The sequence below is a fragment of the Ursus maritimus genome, unplaced genomic scaffold (assembly GCF_017311325.1).
Source record: "Ursus maritimus isolate PB19 unplaced genomic scaffold, ASM1731132v1 scaffold_13, whole genome shotgun sequence".
In the NCBI taxonomy this organism is placed as follows: domain Eukaryota; kingdom Metazoa; phylum Chordata; class Mammalia; order Carnivora; family Ursidae; genus Ursus; species Ursus maritimus.
In genome coordinates, this window is record NW_024423675.1 from 27,618,547 (window position 1) to 27,633,510 (window position 14,964).

Consider the following 14,964-nt stretch of genomic DNA (forward strand, 5'->3'; position numbering starts at 1 on the left):
CTTGGCAGGCAAGATACAACAGTACACAGGAGATGCCAAATCTCTTCCTTCATGGAGCTGACAGTCTAATGGGGAAGACACATGATAAATAAATAAGCAAATGAACGAATCAAATAATTAGTGCTTTAGAGGAAGTCAGGGGGAACGGTGGGAAGAAGAAGAATAGCAGGGTCTTAAATTAGGTGGGGAGATGAGAGGTGGCCTCTCTGAAGAAGTGCTCCTTGGGCTGGTGTACGAAGGCTGAGAAGAGCTGGGGGGAGAGCATACTGAGCAGTGGAAATAGGACGAAGGCATGAAGGCCTAGGTGCAGAAGGCACTGTCTAGGAGAAGAGTGTGGCTTGAGAAAGAACATCAAAGGCTTTTTAAACCAAATTGTTAAGTGTTGTAATTTGCATTTCCCAAGGTTCCTTTAGCTGAGTTAGCTAAATGTAGATTGAAGAGGGTGGGCATTTAATTATGGGAGCTGGGAGAACAGGGGCAGCACAGAGAGGGGATAGTGGCTTGGACTAGGAGGTTGGCAGTTGTGGTGGGAATAAGAGACGGATTTCAGAGATGTTTTGGAAATCAAATCAAGAAGACTGGCTACAGATGGATTGGGCCTGGAATGTGAGAGATAAAGAGGAATCAGGGGTATGAAATGACATTCCCTACCTCAATTTTGATGAGAAATATGATGAATACTAAGTCAAAGATGCCAAATGAACAATCTTCACATATTTAAGAGATAATTTGCATATAATGTAAACGTAGGATCCTATACTCGGTGTTATGGGACAGAATGTAACAGATGGAAAAGGCTTTCGATGTTTTGGAATTCACCGAATGGAAGAACATTGGGTAAGTTTCATACATTTTTCTTTTCGTGAGTTTGCCTGTTGCCTCAGATATATCACCATTGATTTTACAAACTCTCCATTCCCCTACCTATACTATAGGTTATTTATAAAACACTTTGTAATCCTAAAACACGTAAAGCATTATGTTACAAGAAATTTGACGTATTTATAGTCTGAGTTTGAAACCTGGGGCAAAATATTAACCTTTCTTTGATGGTTCCTTCTTCTGTAAACTGAATTTGACAGTAGTATCTTTCTCAGTGGGATGTTGCGAAGATCAAATTAGGTAGAACCTATAAAGTGCTATGTAGGGGCGCCTGGGTGGCTCCGTTGGTTAAGCGACTGCCTTCAGCTCAGGTCATGATCCTGGAGTCCCAGGTTGAGTCCCAGGATCAAGTCCCGCATCGGGCTCCCTGCTCAGCTAGGAGTCTACTTCTTCCTCTGACCCTCCCCCACTCTCATGCTCTCTCTCTCTCATTCTCTCTCTTCTGAATAAATAATCTTTTTTTTAAAAAAAGTGCTATGTATGATTTCAATACATTTTAGTTCCTTTTATTAGTCTAGACAGACTTCTTAGGATATGTGTGAGTTAGATTCTTCATCTGCAAAATAACGATGATTTCCTTCTCAGAAACCACTAGGGAGTTTGGTTTACTATAGAATGCTGTGTCTTTCTAAAGGAGCTGTAATTTAGCAAGGTGTAAGTAGTTTTTTGGGTGTTTCACCCCAAATACACAGCACTTGGCCAATCATATTACATTATGCCAAATGTTCAGAAACGTGGAAGAAACACTAAGCTTAAGGCACCAATTTTTTTCGGTTTTATCTGCCGTTTTGTAAGCAGAGAATGGCCACTACTTGTTATGCATGAAGCACGATTATTATTTCCTACCTATTTATACTGTGCTACAGTCAGAAAGGATTTGAGGTGGATTACAATAAAGGGCTCAGAGATCATAAATCATTTAAGTAAAAGTAACAGAACCAAAGCCAATAAAAGAAAGGGAAAAGTATGTTAAGATTTTATAAATATTTTATGTTTTCTATAACTAGGAATTTTTTGCAGACAATTACTTCCGATAACTTTACAATCTTCTGATTAATCTTCATAAAACATGTGGCATGGAAAGCTAGCAAACCTTGCCCTCACACCGCAAATGTGAACGACACTGTCTTGCTTAAGTCCAAGGTTGGGAATAGTCAGTATATATGCTGCTTGTTCCAGTATCGCACTCTCCCCAAAGACCCCACACGGTTTTTATCAATCATATGATTTCCCACAATTTCAAATTACTCAATGATTAACTTACTAGAGGAGAACAGATTCGAAAGTAAGAATTTTTTTTATTGATCCATAAAAGTTGGAACATACGCCGAAAGAAAACAAGAGAGAAAAAAAACCTGTCAATATGCATAAAATGATTTTATGCAATTGTGGTCAAAGCACAGAAGCAATTTTTATTATAGAGTTTTTTCACTTGGTATTATATTTTAAGCATTTTCTATCTCTACAATCTTTTAGCAATGATTGGAAATTGCTGCCTACTATTCAATCAAGTTGCTGCACCGTACTTAACGAACCATTAAGTTATTATAACATTTGGGTCATTTCCAGGTTTTTGTCATTATGAATAATAATCATGACGCAAGTCTAGTTTTTCCATCCTTTTGACTTCCTTATAATAATTTCTCAGATAGGAGATTACTGGAAGTGTCAAAGAATAGGAATATTATTGTATCTTGGTATATACTGCCATCAGTAATGTAGGAGATGTTGTGCCCCATCCTTTAAACATGGGTGCTCTTACCTTTTATACTTTCATGTGTATAAGTGGATGAAAATTCTGCATACTGATGTATTAACTCTAAATTTTGCAGTCTGGCATTCAAAGACAGATAAATTTACTCTATATTTATTATATTATTTTATATTATATTATATACACATATATACACATATATAAATATATACTTATATATATAAATATATAAATAAATTATTTCATTTTCTTGCTAAAAGATCAATGTTGGTTTTTTTTCCTTAAACTAGTCTAGAAATAAGTAACACCACATAAATGTGATTCCTTTGTTAAGAGAACTCTGTAAACGCCAAGTGTCAGATGTGTAATCCATGCTTTATACTACTATTTTGTAAGGACCTCAAGAAATGGATATATAGATTTAGTAAATGACTCAAAGGACGGACCTTACTCTTCAGAAGTTGTTATTTAAAGAAACACAAGCAGATAGATCCAGGTCTCTCAGAATGGGTCATACATCCTTTCTTCTTCCCCAGCTCCCCGGGCCCATATCACATCATTTCATAGCCCTTGGGTCAGAGTGATGTAAATATTTTAACAGTGAAGACTTCGTGGGGGAAAATATATGAGAGAGAAAAGCAATGCAGTGAAACGAAGTAATGATGTAGAAAAAAGCAGTGTAACATGTGTCCGTGCCCATGTGTGTGGTGTATGTATCTGTGGTCATCTGGGAATGGCCATGTAGTTTGTGGTTAAAAATCCAGACACTGGAATTAGGTTGAGTTTGAATTACATATCTATCACTTGCTAGCTGTGTAATCTTGGGCAAGTTACTTAACCACTCTGTGCCTCTGTTTCATCATCTGTGAAATGGAGATAATGAAAATACTTATGTTGTGAGATTGTTGTAGGATTAATCCATGTAAGGCCTTTAGAGTGCTTGGTACATAGTAAGTGCTTAATAAATGTTAGTTATGATGATGATTTTTTATTATTGTCACTACATGATAAGAACTGAAATCTCCAAAATAACTTGTTCTTCTCAGTGAAGAATGATTGAGTGGAGACATTTTATTCTCTTGTTTGTGGCACATCTTCTTAGCCACCCCAAGATATTTGCCCATAGGGTATGATTTAAGCAGCAACAGGAAAGTTCTATTTATCTTTCTCTAAATTGTCTAGTTCCACTATTATAGCCATTTCTTTCTATTGAGTTGTACCCTACTCCCTTTACCATCTTCCGAAATGCTGAGGTGGGTTAGTACCTCACCATCTCCTTGCACTATTAGTAGGATTATCAAGATTTCCTCCTTGGAAAGAAAGGCACGGAGATAGGAAAGGAAGGTCTGAGAGGGGGCTATGGGGCTGAATGTGGTTCTTCCAGTGGAGAGAGGAGAGAGGTTGACATATGACTCCATATACTTCCCTGAATGTTGTATCTGGGTAAGCTGTACAACTGGAATGCACCTGGATCTCTGGAAAGAATAATCCAGGAGTTATGTGATGTATCTCAATGAAAGGTCTCTGCATTGCACTTGAAATGATCTTTTCCTGGAATTAGTAACCTATGATTTGTGCTTGGATCCAAGAGTTTTCAGGCAGGACCTTGCTGATGGCAAAGAAAACAAGAGACGAATGAAAGAGAAGAGTAAAAAATGAAACCTAGCTGCAAAAGCACACATTACTAGTGCTGTGAATGAGCAGAACACTGTTGCCTTGATTTAGGTTTTCTTCAAAATTAAGTGGCAGGACTATTTTTGGGTTCTAAAAAAAATGTCATTTATTTCCACTAAAAGTAGTTTTGAGATGCATAAATGGCAACATTTCTGGCTAGAAAAAAATGAATTTCCACCTAGAACTAGTTTATAGAAAGGTTAATCATATTAATAGAATGAAATAGGCCAATTTTCACTGCATAGAAATATTTCAATGTGCAGAATTACCAGAGGGAAGGACATTTTCTCTTGATTTCGATTTTAGAGTTAAATTTACGGAAAACAGACTTCATTCTCAAGGAAAAATAGTTGTGATTTTTTTTTCTCTTTTCCTTCTTATAATGCAGAGATCCAGGACACTATTTTATTATTATTGTTGTTGCTTATAGGCTTTTTTTAAATATGAAAAATAATGGATCTTTGATTTACTGATGCACTGCTTACCTTCTAGGTGTGGTCATACACATCTGCTCTGACCTCCCTTGTCACGGTCTCTGTACCTAGGGCCATGTAAGTGGCACAGACTGGATGCCCAGTAGCTGCATGGCCTGGTCATGTGGAATGATTTGGTGCTCTGCTTTTTGGAAGCATTGGCCTTTCTGTCCATAGCGAGCCTTCTTGGTTAATACTAGTCCACCCTTTCTCTGCATCTCGTTACCTTCTTTCCCTAAATGTCTCTGAGACCATCAGGGCAGTCTTAATGTGAGTATACTATGTTGGAGCGTCTCCGTCTATCTATCTCCTTTCTGGAAGATGAAACACAACTCACCTTTGAAAGTTTAGATCCCAGGGTGCCAGGCTCAGTCAGTTGAGTGTCCGACTCATGGTTTTGGCTCAGGTCATGATCTAATGGTCGTGACATGGAGCCCAGCATCTGGCTCTGCACTCAGCAGGGAGTCTGCCTGAGCTTCTCTCCCTCTGCCCCTCCCCCGACTCGTGTGCTTGCCCTCTCTCTCTCTCTCTCTCTCTTTTCCCACCTCAAATGAATAAATAAATAAATCTTAAAAAAAAAGTTCAGATCCATAGGAAGTCTGAAGTTAAATAAAGATATATCAGTAAAAGGGATAGATTACAACATCATCAGAAAAAAAAGAGTGCCTGTGCAGGACTGGCCTTGTACCATATTCAGAAATGAAATGCACAAGGTGAGTGCTGGGCCTTAGAGAAGAACTTAGTGTTAGACAAGGTCAAGGTCTTGCTTCAAAGAGGAAAGCAGTTTGGTTGCATCTTATAGTCTGTTATCTCATTACTTACTATGCAAGTCTCCTCCCTGCCTTTGAGATCTTTGCTTTATCATCTGTCAAGTCCAGTTGGAGACGGGGAATTAGAAATGTTGTTGGCTGCCTCCATCACTCTGGGGGCATAAGAGCCCGGAGAAATGTGTTGGTCCACAATTGAGCTGCTTACGGTGGCAGGTAGTTGATGAAAGAGGGTCAGTAAATAGTCCCAGAATGATGCCATACATGAGGCAGAGGTTATTAATAGAATCCCAAGGTGAGTTTAAAGCAGAGACCTAGAGAGAGGTGGCATGGTGTGGGCAGCAACACAGAGGAAGTCCATTCTGTATTTGTCTCCTCTTTCATAGTCCGACTCTGTGAGGCAGGCTGTCCTGGGGTGTGGAGCCAGGGACTAGAAAAATCTAATGACACACGAAAGAGAATCCCTTGACGCCTGGATAGTGGCTTACAAATGAACTATACAGGTTTAGAGACCTGCAGTCACTTACTCCATGAATCCGAGGAGATGAACATCAGGATCTTCTTCCTCTGCTTCCTCTCCCTCTTCCTTTCTCTTCTTCCTCCTCCTGTTTCCTTTCCTCTTCCTCCTTTTTCTTCTTTGAGTTTGGTGTTTCATATTATCAAACTAGGGATTAAAATTTGAATGTTGACTTTCTGTTCTGTCTGTCAAAATGAAGGACAAAGTTGGAAAGCTTACTTCTTAACAGAGGTTATACAAGGACTAAATCAGTAGATGGAGAAGGTCAAGTGGGTAGAGATTAAGAACAAGAACATCACCTCTCTATGGGCTTATGAATAAACAGTTTCCCTCTTTATTATGATGTGTATTTCTGAGATGGTGCTGGGCCACACTTTGAAAAGCCTCCTGCCACACACTCCCATCTTTAGTGTATAAGCGTCTTTGGGACACAAGTTTATCAGAGTCATTAAAACTCATAATAGTAAAAATTCAAGTATGGCTCTTACTAACATGCTAATAAATAAGTTCATAATCCTTTTTTATATGACATTAAATCACTTTTTATTTTATTTATTTTTTTTATTTTTAAAATTCTTTATTTAAATTCTAGTTAGTTAACATACAGTGCAATATTGGTTTCAGGAGTAGAATTCAGTGATTCATCACTTAGATATAGTACCCAGTGCTCATCATAACACGTGTCCTCCTTAATACCCATCTCCCATCTAGCCCATCCCCCACCCACCTCCCTCCATCAACCTTGAGTTTGTTCTCTATCTTTAAGAGTCTCTTTTGTTTTTTTTCCCTCTCTCTTCTCCCCCCTCCCATATGTTGATCTGTTTTGTTTCTTAAATTCCACATATGAGTGGAATCATATGATATTTGTCTTACTCTATATGACTTAATTTGCTTAGCATTATGCATTCTGTCTCCATCCACGTCATTGCAAATGGCAAGATTTAATTTTTTTTTTGTTGGCTGAGTAATATTCCATTGTGTATATATACCACATCTTCTTTGTCCATTCATTGGTCAGTGGACATTTAGGTTCTCTCCATAGTTTGGCTATTGTTGATAATGCTGCTATAATCATGGAGGTGTATATACCCCTTTGAATCTGTATTTTTTTATCCTTTGGTTAAATATCTAGTACCTAGTAGTGCAGTTGCTGGGTTGTAGGATAGTTCTATTTTTAACTTTTTGATGAACCCCCTATACTGTTCTCCAGAGTGGCTGCACCAGTTTGCATTCCCACCAACGGTGCAACAGGGTTCCCCTTTTTCCGAATCCTTGCCAACACCTGTTGTTTCATGTGTTATTAATTTTAGCCAGTCTGCCAGGTGTGAGGTGGTATCTCATCATGGTTTTGATTTGTATTTCCCTGATGATGAGTGATGTTGAGCACATTTTCATGTGTCTGTTGGCCATCTGGTTATCTTCTTTGGAAAAATGTCTGTTTATGTCTTCTGCCCATTTCTTAACTGAATTGTTTGGGGGATGTTGAGTTTGATAAGTTCTTTTTAGATTTTGCATACCAACCCTTTATCAGATGTCATTTGCAAATATCTTCTATTCTGTAGGTCGCCTTTTAGTTGTGTTATTTCTTTTGCTGTGCAGAAGTTTTTTATCTTGATGAAGTCCCAATCATTCAGTTTTGCTTTTGTTTCCCTTGCCTCCGGCGACATGTCTAATAAGAAGTTGCTGAGGCTGAGGTCAAAGAGGTTGCTGCATGTGTCCTCCTGTAGGATTTTGATGGATTCCTGGCTCACATTTAGGTCTTTCATCCATTTTGATTTCATTTTTGTATATGGTGTAAGAAAATGGTCCAATTTCATTCTTCTGCATGTTGTTGTCCAGTTTTCCCAATACCATTTGTTGAAGAGACTTTTTTTCCATTGGATATTCTTTCCTGCTTTGTCAAAGATTAGTTGACCATATAGTTGTGGGTCCATTTCTGGGTTTTCTCTTCTGTTCCATTGATCCATATGTCTGTGTTTATGCCAGCACTAAACTGTCTTGATGACTATAGTCTTGTAATATAGCTAGAAGTCTGGAATCATGATGCCTCCAGTTTGTTTTTCTTTTTCAGGATTGCTTTGGCTATTCGAGGTCTTTTGTGGTTCCATTCAAATTTTAGGATTGCTTGTTCTAGCTCTGTGAAAAATGCTGGTGGTATATTGATAGGGATTGCATTAAATGTGCAGATTGCTTTGGGTAGTATAAACATTTTAACATATTTGTTCTTCCAATCCATGAGCATGGAATGCTTTTCCATTTCTTTGTGTCCTCTTCAATTTCTTTCATAAGTGTTCTATAGTTTTACCTCTTTGGTTAGGTTTATTCCTAGGTATCTCATTGGTTTTGGTGCAGTTGCAATTGGGATCGATTCCTTGATTTCTTTTTCTGCTGCTTCAATATTGGTATCTAGAAATGCAAAAGATTTCTGTACATTTGTATGGTGACTAACATAATATAATAAAAAATCATTATAAAAAAAGATTTCTGTACATTGATTTTATATCCTGTGACTTTGCTGAATTCGTGTATTAGTTCTAGCAATTTTTTGGTGGAGTCTTTTGGGTTTTCTACATAGAATATTATGTCATGTGCAAATAATGAAAGTTTGACTTCTACCTTGCTGATTTGGATGCCTTTTATTTCTTTATCTTTTTGTTGTCTGATTGTGGAGGCTAAGACTTCCAGAATATGTTAAATAGTAATGGTGAGAGTGGACATCCTTGTCTTATTTCTGACCATGGAGAAAAGGCTCTCAGTTTTTCCCCATTAAAGATAATATTGGCTGTGGGTCTTTCGTAAATGGCTATTATGATGTTGAGGTGTATGGTCCATCTATCCCTACTTCTTTGAGGATTTTATCAAGAATGGATGCTGTATTTTGTCAAATACTTTTTCTGCATCTATTGAGAGGATCATATGGTTCTTATCCTTTCTTTTATTAATGTGGTGTATCACATTGATTGATTTGTAAACATTGAACCAGCCCGGCAGCCGAGGAATAAATCCCACTCGATCATGATGAATAATTCTTTTTTTTTTTTAAGATTTTATTTATTTAGTCAACAGAGATAGAGACAGCCAGCGAGAGAGAACACAAGCAGGGGGAGTGGGAGAGGAAGAAGCAGACTCATAGCGGAGGAGCCTGATGTGGGGCTCGATCCCATAACGCCGGGATCATGCCCTGAGCCGAAGGCAGACGCTTAACCACTGTGCCACCCAGGCGCCCCATGATGAATAATTCTTTTAATGTACTGTTGAATTCGATTTGGTAGTATCTTGTTGAGAATTTCTGCATCTGTGTTCATCAGGGACATTGGCCTGTAATTCTCCTTTTTAGTGGGGTCTTTGTCTGGTTTTGGAAATCAAAATAAAGCCAGCCTCATAGAATGAGTTTGGAAGTTTTTCCTTCCATTTCTATTTTTTTGGACCAGTCTGAGAATAGGTATTAACTCTTCTTTAAATGTCTGGTAGAATTCCCCTGGGAAGCCATCTGGCCCTGGACTTTTGTTTATTGGTAGGATTTTGATTACTGTTTCAATTTCTTTTCTGGTTATGGGTCTGTTCAAATTTTCTATTTGTTCCTGTTTCAGTTTTGGTAGATTGTATGTTTCTAGAAATTTGTCCATTTCTTCCAGATTGCCTAGTTTGTTGGCATATAATTTTTCATAATATTCTCTTATAATTGTTTGTATTTCTGTGATGTTGGTTGTGATCTCTTCCCTTCCATTCAGGATTTTATTTATTTTCATCTTTCTCTTTTCTTTTTGATAAGTCTGGCTAGGGGTTTATCAATTTTATTACTTCTTTCAAAGAACCAGCTCTTAGTTTTGTTGATCTATTCTACTGTTTTTTTGTTTGTTTCTGTATCATTCAGTTCTGCTTTAATCTTTATAATTTTCCTTCTTCTGCTGGCTTTAGACTTTTTTTGTAGTTCTTTTTCTAGCTCCTTTAGGTGTAAGTTTATGTTGTGTATTTGAGACTTTTCTTGCTTCTTGAGGCAGGCCTGTATTGCAGCATACTTCCCTCTTAGGACTGCCCTTGCTGCATCCCAAAGGTTTTAGACTGATGTGTTTTCATTTGTTTCCATGTATTTTTTAATTTGTCTTTAATTTCTTGGTTAACCCATATATTCTTAAGTAAGGTGTTCTTTCCAACTTTTTTCTTTGTGGTTAACTTCAAGTTTCATAGTGTTGTAGTTTGAAAATATGCATGGTATGATCTCAGTCTTTTTGTACTTGTTGAGGGCTGATTTTGACCCAGTATGTGATCTATTCTGGAGAATGTTCCATGCGCACTTGAGAAGAATGTATATTCTGCTACTTGAGGATGAAACGTTCTGAATATATCACTTAAATCTATCTGGTCCAGTGTGTCATTCAAAACCATTGTTTCCTTGTTGATTTTCTGCTTAGATGATCCGTCCATTGCTGTAAGTGGGATGTTAAAGTCCCTTACTATTATTGTATTGTTATTAATAATTTTCTTTATGTTTGTTATTAATTGATTTATGTATTTGGGTGCTCCCAAGTTGGGGGCATAAATATTTACAATTGGTAGATCTTCTTGATGGATAGACCCCCTTAATTAACATATAATGCTTATCTTCATCTCTTGTTATAGTCTTTGCTTTAAAATCAGTTTGTCTAAGTATGTCTACTCCCATTTTCTTTTGACGTCCATTAGCATGGTAGATGGTTCTCTATCCCCTCACTTTCCATCTGCAGGTATCTTTAGATCTAAAATGAGTCTCTTATAGGCAGCATATGGATGGATCTTGTTTTTTATCCATTCTGATACCCTATGTCTTTTTATTGGGGCATCTAGTCCATTTACATTCAGAGTGATTATCGAAAAATATGAGTTTAGTGCCATTGTGTTACATAATGTTGGTGTTTCTGGTGATGTTCTCTGTTCCTTTCTAGTCTTTGTTGCTTTTGGTCTCCCCCCCCACACACACACTCAAAGTATCCCACTTAATATTTTTATTTTGCAGGGGCTGGTTTAGTAGTCATGAACTCCTTTAGTTTTTTGTCTGGAAAGCTGTATCTCTACTTTTTTCTTGGCTGTGTATTTTTCCCATTCAGGACGTTGAATATATCTGCCATTGTCTTCTGGCCTGTCAAGTTTCCGTGAAGAGAACTCTGAACCTGATTTGTCTACCTTGGTTAAGAACTTTTCTTCCCCTTGCTTTCAGGATTTTCTTATCTGTGTATTTTGTGAATTTGGCTATGATACGCATTGGTGATGGCCAGTTTTTGTTGAATTTAATGGGAGTTCTCTGCGCTTCTTGGATTTTGATGTCTGTGTCCATCCCTAGATTAAGGAAGTTTTCCACTATAATTTGCTCAAATAAATCTTCCGCCCCATTTTCTCTCTCTTTATCTTCTGGGACTCCTATGATACAAATGTTATTCTGTTTTAATAGGATGCTGAGTTCCTTAAGTCTATTTCATGATCCATGACCTTTGTTTCCCTCTTCTTTTCAGCTTCATTATTTTCCATAATTTTATCTTCTATATCACTGATTTGTTCCTCTGCTTTGTCCATTCTCGTTGTTATGGCATCCAGTTGGGATTGCATCTTGGTTGTAGCATTTTTAATTTTGGCCTGACTAGATTTTAGCTCTTTTTATTTCTGCAGTAAGAGATTCTCCAGTGTCTTCTATGCTGTTATAATTGTTGTTTTAAATTCTAGTTCAGACATTTTACTTATATCTGTATTGATTAAATGCCTGGCCTTCATTTCTTCCTGTTCTTTCTTTTGGGATGAATTTTTCCATCTTGTCATTTTGAAGAAAAAAAAAGTAAAATAAAATAAAATTTAAAATAAAGGAAGCTAGATTCTAGGTGTGTTTTGGTCTGCTTGTTATAAGAAGCTTGATAGAAAAAAAAGATAAAAAGTTAAAAGTTAAAAATTACTAATAATAAACAAACTAAAAAACTAAAAAATTGCTCTTTCTGTATCCAAAACAAAAAACAAAACAAAACAAAAACCAAAAACAACAAAACAAAAAACCCCAAGGAAGCCAGATTCTGTTTCCCCTAGAACTGAAGCTTTGCAACACTGGATGATCAGTAGACTTAATGTATGGGAGGGATTTGTGCTGGCCTTTTGAGGGAGGGACTTGCTGCCCTGATTCACAGGTGTGCATGCTGTAGTGGAGATGTGCTTGCAGGGCTCAGGAGGGTGGGGCTTGGTGTAGCGGCTTTGTTCTCCACTTGGTAGTGCTGTTTAGCTCACTGGAGTCTCTCAGTGCTGTTGGGTATAGGGTGAAAATGGTTGTGCCCCACTCCCTTGTCTCTGGAGCTGGACGTTTGCACCCACCACTCTTCAGGGTGCACTCACAGACAAGCAATGACCCCTCCTGTGTTTCCACTTTCCATCAGTTTCCACTGCCTTCACCCTTTCTGTGTCTGAGCTGTCCACCTGCCAAACGAGGCAGCACTCCTGTGTTTTATCTCAGGAGCTGTGTTTCAAAGCCCCACACTTAAGTAGCCCCTACAGCTTGGACTCACGCTGATCCTCTGGGGGAGGGTCTTGCTGCTCTCTGGTGTGCTGGCTTGTTCCAGAAAACAGTCGTGTAACTGGGCAGTGGTTCAGAGTTTATGGTGAATTGCAGCCACAACTGGTGCCAGGGTTTACTGCCCTCAGCCAGCTTCTTTGTTCCTATACTGGTGAATAGGGCAGCTCAATGGCACCCGCAGGGTCTTTAGCCTTCGGACTGGCTGTACCCGTCTAACAAATGCAGGGAGTGGTTCTCCCTGTGGGATCCAGCGGATCTTCAGACCATGCTGTGGTGCTCTGGGGATTCCATGTTGCTTTTCACCTGAGAACTGCTCAACTCATCAGGCATGACCCTGGCTATGGGGCTGGCCTCCAGAACTTCAGACTCTGTGCTCCCCTGTTTATAAAAAACTGGCAGTATTGAAACCCTCTCCTTTTTTCCAGTCAGTGGGTTTGGGGAAGAGTTTTCTTGTGCAGTCCCCTGTGTGTGTTTTCACTTCTTCTCCTTTTTTTTTTTAAACTCATTCTCTCTTACTACTATCTTCCCTTCAGGTGTCCTCCCCACCCCCACCACGCCCTCAACTCTTTTCTCCCACAAATCAAACTCTCCACAGTTCCTACCTCCTGTGGGTCATTTTTACAGTTTGTAGATGTGCAGCTTTGTTCTCAAAGACTTCCAGTCATTTCTGATGATTTGATATTTATCTAGCTGTGTTCAAGGGAGGAGGCAAGCTTACGGTCACCCTACTTCTCCTTCATTTCCATAATCCTATCCTTCAAAATTATTCTCCAGGTTATAAATTTTTTGTCAATCATAGCATTCTCTCTAAAATATCATTCATAAAATTTCAGTGCCACTTGAACTCTATATTACGTTTCTACAGCAGAAACATTGTTTATGTTGCTTCACAAAAAGATGCATCTAAAATAAAGGGAGGATTGAAGCGTTACGAAATCTCCACCTTCGGTCACGTTCAGATGGAGGGTACTGGCCATCTGTGCTGGTGGTGGTGTAGGCCCCTGCCCAGACTCTCAATTTGGCGTGGCTGCTCTGCAGGCCAGCTGAACCTGCCACTTGCTGCACAGTCCAGTTGGATTTCAGCATCTGTCTCTGCATGCACAAAGATTTAACACCTGCTGGTTTCGAAACATTCTGAAGACCTTTGTTGCTCATGGAGTGAAGGGAGATTGGAGCTTGAACAACACATTTGGATGACTTCTGACACTCACTACAACTAAATACACTGTATAAAATTCATTTTATTTCCAGCATAATTCTCTTATCAATTCTCCCCGAAATATTTCTATAGAGGGAAAATAGAGCCAGGTGATGACCATGTGTTTCACATGGATGGGGGATGGGAGGATCTCCAATCTGATCTTCTTCATAGATCTTTTCACTTCTGCCAGAGATTCTGTAAAAGACTACACTGCCTGGGTTCTCACTCCATGCACTAGGCTTTCAGGATACTAGGACACAGAGGATCAAAACTCTTTAGGATATTGCGATCACGTGACTTTGGGGGTTGGCATTGACAAAAAAGCACCACCATGGAAAGACTGTCTTACAACAGTTTCCCCCATTATTCTCTGCTGTGAGCATGTAGTATCTTTTCCTCATCGCCTGCTCTTAGCTGACCATGCTGTGCTATAAATTAGCATTTTTAAAATAGTTTTTCTGGCTTTAGCATGGTCTACATTTACCATAGAATAATTGTGATGAATTCAGGTGTTTCCCTACCGTTGTCTTGCCTGTTATCTATTAGTTAATTAACACATTAAACACACTGTTCTGTCTGTATCTGCTCCATCTTTGAAGAATTGTCCCCATAGTACTGAAACATTTAACATAACTGATTAAAAAATACCCTCTGGTTTATTTGTCTTTATTTGGGATTTTTTAGGTCTCTGTGCTAACATGCATGCCTTGGTGGGAATAAAACATTTTTTTTCTTCGAGTTTCTAATTTTATTAGAGTTGAATCACAGGATTTATATATCTTGAAGGAATTTTGATACTAGTAGAGGGCGGAGCCTCTTTTCTCCCTCATTAACCCATCCACTCCCACCCTTCCCTTTTTGTTCTTTGGGAGTCTTGCTCCACTTCCAGACATATACTTGCACCAAAACTTCCATAAATATGAAATGGGAAAATGTTTGCAGATGTGCCCTGGGATTATCAACTGAACCAAAAGTTTATGTGCCAAACATGAAAGGGTGAGTTAGTGAGATAACTGGCACCTCTTATGTCCCTCACTGATGTATTTCAGGGAATGCACGGAAGCGAACATGTCATAAGAAATCATTTTATGAAATATGTACCACAGCAGCTATCATGTTCTGTTCTTCAGAGGGCCTCATTTCTCACCTTCCTCAGATTGGCTGTGAAGCTGGAATATGGATTAGGTAGTATCCATTCATGGCTAGGTAACTT

The 14,964-nt window shown here is 38.6% G+C and overlaps 1 protein-coding gene across 1 annotated transcript in view; it reads left to right on the forward strand.

Annotated features, from left to right (window-relative positions):
- The first annotated feature begins 787 nt into the window (after nucleotides 1-787).
- SLC35F1 (solute carrier family 35 member F1) overlaps nucleotides 788-14,964 on the forward strand; it is a 177,229-nt gene continuing 163,052 nt past the window's right edge. The window contains exon 1 of the mRNA XM_008691249.2: nucleotides 788-837. Coding sequence (XP_008689471.2) covers nucleotides 788-837 — 50 coding nt within the window. The remainder of the gene's footprint in view (nucleotides 838-14,964) is intronic.